The sequence below is a fragment of the Leuciscus leuciscus genome, assembly GCF_965113295.1.
Source record: "Leuciscus leuciscus genome assembly, contig: HAP1_SCAFFOLD_518, whole genome shotgun sequence".
NCBI classification, from domain to species: Eukaryota; Metazoa; Chordata; class Actinopteri; order Cypriniformes; family Leuciscidae; genus Leuciscus; species Leuciscus leuciscus.
Window position 1 is genome coordinate 5952 of NW_028118221.1, and position 10662 is coordinate 16613.

At 40.3% G+C, this 10662-nt stretch overlaps 1 protein-coding gene and 1 long non-coding RNA gene across 2 annotated transcripts; one reads left to right on the plus strand and one right to left on the minus strand.

Annotated features, from left to right (window-relative positions):
- Positions 1-255: 255 nt before the first annotated feature.
- On the plus strand, positions 256-1450 carry LOC309491750 (uncharacterized protein). Its single transcript, XM_082190784.1, has 3 exons — positions 256-367; positions 456-530; positions 659-1450. Exons 1-3 carry the CDS (start codon positions 310-312, stop codon positions 1357-1359), a joined length of 834 nt encoding a protein of 277 aa, XP_082046910.1. The 5' UTR covers positions 256-309; the 3' UTR covers positions 1360-1450.
- A 6970-nt stretch (positions 1451-8420) lies between these two features.
- LOC309491752 lies at positions 8421-9185 on the minus strand. Its single transcript, XR_014203292.1, has 3 exons — positions 9069-9185; positions 8912-8986; positions 8421-8776 (listed from the first exon to the last, which is right to left on the minus strand). It is a non-coding gene; the product is annotated as an uncharacterized lncRNA (long non-coding RNA).
- Between the last annotated feature and the right edge of the window lie 1477 nt (positions 9186-10662).

The following is a 10662-nucleotide window of genomic DNA, read 5'->3' on the forward strand; positions in this document are numbered from 1 at the left end:
GAAATACATGTGATTGTTGTCATGCGGTGAATCCGGCCAATCGTGAAACAGCTGTGTCGTCATCAGAGCTCTTGCAGCCACTCTGGAGAAGCAGCGCTGTATGAAGTCGAACAAGCCTAAAATCAGCTAGTATGGTGGGTGATTATTAATTATTGATCTCATTAGTTAGCAGAATGCCCAATAACGAGTTAACGAGTCATCCAGGTGGTACAAATGGTTTTCTGTTTGGCTTTAAAAGACCTGGATGGTTTGAGACTTTAGCCTGTGCAGTTGAATTGGTTTTCTTAGTGGCTCAGTTTGTGTTATAAAATGGGTTTGATTAAAATGACTGTTTTGGTAGTTCTTTATCACCAGTTACTATGGCATGGTGAGTTTATTTTTTTGTTTGCTTTTGGTAAGTTTACTTGTCTGTTTAAAAAAAAAAAAAAAAAAAAAAAGTCAAATGTGTTTCTCAGAATTCAGCTGCTTAGTCGAAGATGGATCCTTAGATTTATCCTTGAGTGATGTTGGGAAAGTAGTTGGAGAAAAAGGTTTGTAGACCTTTTTGTTTCATAATATATACTTTTGTACTAAGGTAATGAGTTTATACTAACCCATTTACATGGTTGTTGTTTTTGCTATTAGCAAAAAACTTATTTCTCTTTCTCCCTCTCTCCAGACAATTCTAGCTCTATCCAACTGCAGGGAACTTTTAGCCCTAAGGGGTCCAGTTCTGTGAACGCCACCTTCAGCCAGGACTATTCTGAGGGGTCGGGTTCTATGAACGCCACCTTCAGCCAGGATGATGCAGAGTGGTCCAGTTCTGTGAATGCCACCTTCAGCCAGGACTATTCTGAGGGGTCTGGTTCTGTCAACGCCACCTTCAGCCAAGACGATGCTGAGGGGTCCGGTTCTGTCAACGCCACCTTCAGCCAGGACGATGCTGAGGGGTCTGGTTCTGTCAATGCCACCTTCAGCCAGGACGATGCTGAGGGGTCCGGTTCTGTGAACGCCACCTTCAGCCAGGACTATTCTGAGGGATCGGGTTCTGTCAACGCAACGTTCAGCCAGGACGATGCTGAGAGGTCCGGTTCTGGGAACGCCACCTTCAGCCAGGACTATTCTGAGGGGTCCGGTTCTGTGAACTCCACCTTCAGCCAAGATGATGCTGTGGGGTCTGGTTCTGTGAATGCAACCTTCAGCCAAGATGATGCTGAGGGGTCTGGTTCTGTGTATGCCACCTTCAGCCAAGATGATGCTGTGGGTTCTGTGAATGCCACCTTCAGCCAAGATGATGCTGAGGGGTCTGGTTCTGTGTACGCCACCTTCAGCTGGGACGATGCTGAGGGGTCCGGTTCTGTCAACGCCGCCTTCCGCTAGCATGATGCTGTGGGATCTATTGTTTTAGCCCCTGTCTATTTAACATGACACGAGTCAAGATTCTGTGTAACAATAAAATTGTCTTTTTGGAATGGGTTTCATGGTTTGGTTGTCAACTCATCTTTCTTTTAGATTTTGCTAAGGTTTTACAGCCACTTGGATTAGTTTGTGATGGTTTTATTGTCTTGTGGATGACAGGAGGCCTGTCTTTTGAGGTCCAGTTTTGCCCAAGAAGTCTGTGAACATTTATTCTTCCAGTTTGACTTCTTTGAGGACTACGATAGGAAAAAGTGACTGCAATATTTTGCAGATATTGTGATCATTCATAGATGAGTGAATGATTAAGGAGTCCGTCTTACTTGCGGAAGTAGTTTGCCCAACATTATTCTCGTGTACTTTCCACGATTTTATTCTATAGGATTGGCTGAATGTGTTTGCTTATTTCATTTGCAGCACACAAATGATTTTGCACAATTTGAATGAACTTTAACCCTCTGATGGTCTTCGTTTAGCAGTCACACTGGGGGCCTTCCCGGTCATAAATGACCGGACACCTAAAAATTAAACTTCCTCCATCCCGGTAAAAACCAATGAAATTTATTTTTGTTCTATATTTATTCTTTTTAATTTAGAATTTTGAGACAATTTGATTGAACTTATATTTATGCAATATTTATAGTCAATTTTTTTGCCATTGGAAATAATGATTATTATTTTTTTTTATTTTATTTTTTTTATTCTATGCAGTATTTTCGGGTAAAATAGAGACTAGGCTTTCAGAAAAAAAATCTAATTAAAAAAAATTAATCAATTTATTAAACATAAAATTAAATAAAACATGTTATTGCATGGGTTTACCACTAGATGCCTGTATAGCTCTAAATGGAGATGTTTGTCAATTCTAGTTGTTTTTGGACCAAATTACTTACTTTTAAGATGTGGATTGAATGTATTTTTTTAGAAATTCTCAAATAATACTTTTTGCCAAGGTTTATAACATTTTATTAATTATTATTTTAATAATTTTAATTATTATTATATTAATTATATATACATATATTAATTATAATTATTAATTATGTTATGTTTTTCACTCTTGATGTTTTAGAGATTCACCCCTTCATTGCTGAGCACTTTTTTTCTGCATCGTGGCTGATTTGTAGAGAATTTTTGTGTTTTTGTCAATTTCCCATTCATTTCCTATGGGGGTAATTTTGACCGAAGACCAAAATCATGACTAATTTTTTGACCACTTAGCATGCTCGGATCATGAACTCAATTTTTTTGTGTGTTCACATACCTAATGCCAGAAAAGTCACCAAGTTTCGTAACATTCTGATGAAGCTGTGATTTTTAAAAATTCAAAACAGATTTTTGTAATCTGAATTTATTGGTGTGTATGTGTATAAACGTGTGTTTGTATGTGTGTGTGTGTGGGTGGGTGTGAATTTTTTGCACTCTTGATGTTGTAGAGTGTCACCCCTTTACTGCGGTGTACTTTTTTTTAGAATCGTGTCCGATTTGTAGATTGTACAGACAAAAATTCAGAGAATTTTTGTGTTTTTGTAAATTTCCCATTCATTTCCTATGGTCGGTCATTTTTGACCGAAGACCACGAGTGTGACTATTTTTTTTACGACCACTTAGCATGCTCGGATCATGACCTCAATTTTTTTTTGTATTCACATACCTAATCCCAGAAAAGTCACCAAGTATCATAACCTTCCGATGAAGCTGTGATTTTTAGAAATTCAAAACAGAAAATTATTCGGTCAGAAATGACCGAGGACCATCAGAGGCTGGTTAGTTTTGCTTTCAGGATTTGTCGAATGTCCCTATAGTTCCTCTGGGCTCTGCGAATGAAAGAAATGTGTCATAAATAAAAATGCATTATATAATTCTCATCTGAGTTCTGCCCATTAGAAAGTAAGTCCAGCAGGGGGTGACAGACAGGCAACAGCTAACCTTTATGATGAGGGTGAGCAGAAAAATACATACTGTAAAAAAAAATTTTTAAACTTGAGAATTTTTTTTTCTTTAGAGGGTTTCATCAGTGATATTATTTTAAGGGGGAAGAAGAGAGATTTCTGCCACTGTTAAAAAAAAAAGAACTAAAACTAAAAAATGTGTTAACCACACAAAGACCATCAGTCTAAAAAACAGTTATAGCAAACAGCCATTTGGTTGCTGTTGATCTGATGAGTTACAACATGGTAAGACAAACACACTCATACTTAAATGAAAACTGATTGTTATTGATATACTGTACAGTTGTCAACATTTTAAGTGGATCAAAACCTTTCATCAAAGTTATACACGATTTTGAACAATACCCGTTCTTGTCTTAGGATAACTTTGATGATCCACTTCAAATGTTGACTACTGTAGATGAAGCTCATATTACACATGCTTTCTATACTTTGTTGATGTATTTTCTTTTGTAAAATGAAGTTAGGCAGATCATTCATGTGTTTGGCCTTTTTTGATGAACATAAACTAAAAGCCGCAAAACACATTTTGAAGCAGCTCTTGGCTCCTTAATAATGGCAGAGAGTCTCTAACGGGTGCAATCGATTTTTATTCTTCGAGAAATTAAGTTTTATTAACTAAGTTCGGGAGGAGCAAGTTCAGATAATTAACACGAGTGGATAGCACTCAGCAATCAATGATTAAGAGGGTATATATAGACTCAGCAGTCTTACCTCGATCCATTGAAAGTTTGCAGCATCCCCCCACCACCCCTTCTCCACACTTCTAGTTCTAAACACTAACATGTGGGGGGAGTACTCTGGGTTCGGGCTGAATTCTGAGCTCGGAGCCCTCCCTCCGGACAGCACGCCAAATACGCATTAAATCTTACTCCCTCAAAATTATATGTAAGTGTGAATCAGCATAAGCACCGTGAAAACTAGAAGTAAATGGTTAATGAACCTTTGGCACAAATTTTCAAATAAATCCTCACCCCTTTTACAGTGCATCATCATGCATTTGTGTATATGTGCAATGCACATCAGAAGACCTTTAAAGCTATTTAAAACAACAATTTGCTCACTAAACACATGCAACTTTCCTGGTACAAGATACACAACAAAACAATTTCCAGTAACTGTCAATGTACACATTTTACATCATTAAAGCCTTTCATTCTCTTATACATGAAGCCAAATTTATACACACCTCACTCCACTCACCAATGGTGCAAACTTTAAACTAGCTGCTTTCCTGAATTAGCCGCTAGCTTGATGGTCTCTGAACTAAAACAGCACAAAATGTGTGGACATAAGACAAAGCAACTCCACAAAAACATTGTGAAAACGGAATTACATAACTTAAGGATGTAAAATGTCTACATTGTCTGTTACTGGAAATTGTTTTGTTACTGGAAATTGTTTTGTATCTTGTACCAGGAAAGTTGCATGTGTTTAGTGAGCAAATTGTTGTTTTATGTGTTGTTATTTTTAAATAGCTTTAAAGGTCTTCTGATGTGCATTGCACATATACACAAATGCATGATGATGCACTGTAAAAGGGGTGAGGATTTATTTGAAAATTTGTGCCAAAGGTTCATTAACCAGCTTTTTGTGTGTTTACTTCTAGTTTTCACGGTGCTTATGCTGATTCTTGAAGAATAAAAATCGATTGCACCCGTTAGAGACTCTCTGCCATTATTAAGGAGCCAAGAGCTGCAACAAAATGTGTTTTGCGGCTTTTAGTTTAAAGTCCCTGTAAAGGCAATTCTAAAAAAAAATTCTAAACACATTAGAAATGTTAGAAATGTTTTGCTAAAACATATTACAAAGACTGTGAACTGTGAAGTACTGAATTGTGGAGTTAGACCGTTAAACAGTTTTTCACCATTGCTGTGTTCCGGATTTTTTGGGCGGGGCTAAAACGGGGGCTCGATGACGCACTGAAGCCCCTGAGCTCCTGGACACGCCCCTACTTGATGACGCACTGGAGCCCCTGACGCTGTCCCCACCCCTAACAATATAAATAGAGCACATTCACATCAGTTTGCCGATCGCGAGTTTATATGATATCAATGGTTACTACAGCCTACAGTTTGCTAGCTAGCTATGCCTTCGTTACGGAAATGCGTACTACCTGGATGCGATCACGTACAAAACAGATCGGTGTCCTTATTAAAATTATCAAGAAGAGGTGGATTAATTTAGTGAAGAGCCGCCTTGATGGAGAGGAGAGCTGAGGATCACCGCCAAAACCTGCCTCTGTAGTGATCATTTTACACGGGATAGTTTTATAAACTTTCGTTGGAGACAACTGGGATTCACTGATAATCCGCTGTTACTGGTGAATGAGGCCGAGCCGACTATCTCTCGCCTCGGTGTTCATACTCCCGTCGCGCCGACAACTGGTGCTATCGTCGGCAGTGCGTGCCCACCAATGAGTGTAAGTTGCCTTGTGTGCTTATGTTATAATTATAGTAGGTAGTCCAGGCTCGAACATGTATGGCTTTGTAAAAACAATTAAGCTGTTAGGAGCATCCATTCCGGCTGTAGCGGTGACAGACAGTTGAGTAAGGCGACGGCAGCTTTCCCGCGAGTGGGCGTGGTTTCAGCGCAGCCAGTGGACACGCCCCCAGCGTTTGAGAGCAGAGACAACTGCTCATTTTTTCAAGATTTTGATAGCTTATTTTATGTACTTGCCGGCTTTTTTTATCATTCAAATTTGGCTGGGTGGCTAATTACACATTTTTCTGTGGTGTGACAAACTCAGAACACATACTTCATTTTGACTTTACAGGGACTTTAATGTTCATCAAAAAAGGCCAAACACATGAATGATCTGCCTAACTTCATTTTTCAAAAGAAAACACATCAACAAAGTATAGAAAACATGTGTAATATGAGCTTCATCTACAGTAGTCAACATTTGAAGTGGATCATCAAAGTTGTCCTAAGACAAAAACGGGTATTGTTCAAAATCATGTATAACTTTGATGAAAGGTTTTGATCCACTTAAAATGTTGACAACTGTACAGTATATCAATAACAATCAGTTTTCATTTAAGTATGAGTGTTTTTGTCTTACCGTGTTGTAGATCATCAGCAACCAAATGGCTGTTTGCTATAACAGTTTTTTAGAATGATGGATTTTTTTTTTTATAGATATAATTCTTTTTTGAGAATTATATAGTGCGTTTAAAAAAATAAATAAAATTATTACACATTTCTTTCATTCGCAGAGTCCAGAGGAGCTTTAGGGACATTCGACAAATTCTGAAAGCAAAACTAACCAATTAAAATTTATATTCAAATTATGCAACATCATTTGTGTGCTGCAAATGAAATAAGCAAACACATCATTCAGCCAATCCTACAGAGTAATATCGTGGGAAGTACACTAGAATAATGTTGGGCAAACTACTTCCACAAGTAAGTAGGACTCAATCATTCACTTATCTATGAATGATCTAGCCTAGAAATCTAGACGCACCCTAGCGGCAGCAAAATGTATTTTGCAGCCAGGGCAGTCTAGCAACTCTCCACTGACTTTCAAGCTGCAAAAACCTAAATTGGGTCAGGCCAATCACATCGTGTATAGAGTAGGCGGGGCGGGCTTAACATGATGACGACAGAGTTGCGACGGTTACCTGCTACTTGAAAACAAAGAATGGCTGCTGCTGGCGAACATCTTTCGAATCGGCTTTGTCCGCGACTCTGGAGGACTTGGAGTTAAGTTTTTCTTTGAGAAAAGAGCATAGAACAGCACTTAAGTCATTCTTAAAAGGAAGATGTGTTCGTAGTTTTGCCGGCCAGATATGGCAAAAGTTGAATCTATCAACTAGCTCCGCTGTTGGGAAAACGCTCTGGTTGGTTGAAGCGCTGTCCTAATGCGTGCAGAGGGAATTTGAAAGACAGCCGTTTATCCCGCCCCTCGTATTGAGCTGTGTCTATGGTGAGTTGCCAGACCCAACATCTTGATGTAGGTCTGGCTTGCCAGGCTATGAATGATCACAATATCTGCAAAATATTGCAGTCACTTTTTCCTATCATAGTCCTCAAAGAAGTCAAACTGGAAGAATAAATGTTCACGGTACTTCACAGACTCCTTGAGAAAAACTGGATCTCAAAAGACAGGCCTCCTGTCATCCACAAGACAATAAAAGCCATCACAAACTAATCCAAGTGGCTGTAAAACCTTAGTGAAACCTAAAAGAAAGATGAGTTGACAAACCAAACCATGAAACCCATTCCAAAAGCCAATTTTATTGTTACACAGAATCTTGACTCATGTCAAGTTAAATAGACAGGGGCTAAAACAATAGATCCCACAGCATCATGCTAGCTGAAGGCAGTGTTGACAGAACCGGACCCCTCAGCATCGTCCCAGCTTAAGGTGGCGTACACAGAACCAGACCCCTCAGCATCATCTTGGCTGAAGGTGGCGTTCACAGAACCAGACCCCACAGCATCATCTTGGCTGAAGGTGGCATTCACAGAACTGGACCCCTCAGAATAGTCCTGGCTGAAGGTGGCGTTCACAGAACCAGACCCCACAGCATCATCTTGGCTGAAGGTGGAGTTCACAGAACCGGACCCCTCAGAATAGTCCTGGCTGAAGGTGGCATTGACAGAACCGGACCCCTCAGCATCATCCTGGCTGAAGGTGGCATTGACAGAACCGGATCCCTCAGCATCGTCCTGGCTGAAGGTGGCATTGACAGAACCGGACCCCTCAGAGTAGTCTTGGCTGAAGGTGACGTTCCCAGAACCGGACCCCTCAGAATAGTCCTGGCTGAAGGTGGCATTCACAGAACTGGACCCCTCAGCATCGTCCTGGCTGAAGGTGGCGTTCACAGAACCGGACCCCTCAGCATCATCCTGGCTGAAGGTGGCGTTCACAGAACCCGACCACTCAGAATAGTCCTGGCTGAAGGTGGCGTTCACAGAACCAGACCCCACAGCATCATCTTGGCTGAAGGTGGAGTTCACAGAACCAGACCCCTCAGAATAGTCCTGGCTGAAGGTGGCATTGACAGAACCGGACCCCTCAGCATCGTCCTGGCTGAAGGTGGCATTGACAGAACCGGACCCCTCAGAATAGTCCTGGCTGAAGGTGGCGTTCACAGAACCAGACCCCTCAGAATAGTCCTGGCTTAAGGTGGCGTTCACTGAACCGGACCCCTCAGAATAGTCCTGGCTGAAGGTGGCATTGACAGAACCGGACCCCTCAGCATCGTCCTGGCTGAAGGTGGCATTGACAGAACCGGACCCCTCAGAATAGTCCTGGCTGAAGGTGGCGTTCACTGAACCCGACCCCTCAGAATAGTCCTGGCTGAAGGTGGCGTTCACTGAACCCGACCCCTCAGAATAGTCCTGGCTGAAGGTGGCATTGACAGAACTGGACCCCTCAGGGCTAAAAGTTCCCTGCAGTTGGACAGAGCTAGAATTGTCTGGAGATAGGGAGAAAGAGAAATACATTTTTTTTGTTAAATAATAGCAAAAACAACAACCATGTAAATGGGTTAGTATAAACTCATTATCTTAGTACAAGAGTATATATTATGAAACAAACAAGGTCTACAAACCTTTTTCTCCAACTACTCTCCCAACATCACTCAAGGATAAATCTAAGGATCCATCTTTGACTAAGCAGCTGAATTCTGAGAAACACATTTGACTTTTTTTTTTTTTTTTTTTAACAGACAAGTAAACTTACTAAAAGCAAACAAAAATTTAACTCACCATGCCATAGTAACTGGTGATAAAGAACTACCAAAACAGTAATTTTAATCAAACCCATTTTATAACACAAACTGAGCCACTAAGAAAACCAATTCAACTGCACAGGCTAAAATCTCAAAACCAACCAGGTCTTTTAAAGCCAAACAGAAAACCATTTGTACCACCTGGATGACTCGTTAACTCATTATTGGGCAAATCTGCTAACTAATGAAATCAATAGTTAATTAAAGCTGCAAGCAGCATTTAGCGGGGTTCAAGCAATTAAGGCCTTTAAGCACAAAAGCATAAAAAGTTATTACGTTTTATTTAGCAAGCATGACATAATAGACGGAAAAGACCATTTACAGCCAATACAGGTAGTTTACCATGGGAAATATATGGTTTTAAAGCTTTTTAACAGTTATAGCGCCACCTATAGTCCGATCTCCATAAAAATTTCCATGCTTCTTTAGCATGTTATGTCACATATGCTCATCAATTTTTGTGAAGTTCTGAGTTTTTATTAAGGATTTATAGGCTTTTTAGTGTATTTTGCCACGCCCATTTTCTAAATGACCCTATTACAGCCATTCAAATGCAAAAGTTCAACTTTTTTTTGATAATTATTGATCTAGAGAGTCCAGAGAATTGCCCTAGACTGGTCTGGTTCTGATCGGGCGAAAAACCAGGGACTAGTTCGCAAAAGTAGGTTTTTAACATGTTTGCGAATATTTAATGAACGGTTTGATTGACAGCAGTGGCTCTTGAGGCAAAGTTGTTCAGCATGAGCAGATCTATCAAATGATATGCATATTGTGTTGATGTGTGCAACACCACGTGATTACAGAGGGTGTAAACCTTGTTAGCGCCAACTAGTGGTCGATTTCTTTCAAAATTCTTACAGACCTCTAGGGCCATGAGTCGAACATGCCCACTGAGTTTTGTTTCAATCAGTCACCGTTAACCTTGTCTAATAGGTGCTCAAACTTCATTGGCCGATGCCGGCCATGTTTTTTGAGATACACCAATGTCCTCATAGACATACATGACACCTTGGACCAAGACACTGCATACCAATTTTCAAGTCAATCGGACTAACGGTCAGGTGGTTATAGCCTGTTTTATGTTTTTTTCATGTTATAGCGCCACCATGTGGCCAATCGCCGCTATTTTTTTACTGTGACCTCAGATTGACCTCTTACACATGTGTACCGAGTTTGGTGAAAATATCTCATTTCGTTCACGAGTTATAGCCATTTTAGTAAAATGAGCTCCGCCTCCTGCAAACGTTTTGACGCCCCTTAGCAACCGTGGATCGAAATTTCAACTTTTTTTCGATAATTATTGATAACCAGACTCCAGAGAACATGTATGCACTGGTTTGGTTCCGATCAGGCAAAAAACCAGGGACTAGTTCGCAAAAGTAGGTTTTGGACAAAATTCAAAATGGCGGAAAATTTTTCCAGGCGGAAATGAAATCGGAGATATACATTTTGTCCGTCTTGAGCCAAGGATTACAGTGATATAAGATACTTGAGTCTATGACAAACGGTCTAGGAGTTATGGCTGATTTCATACTTTTGCTTGCTGTAGCGCCACCTATTGGCCAATCGTT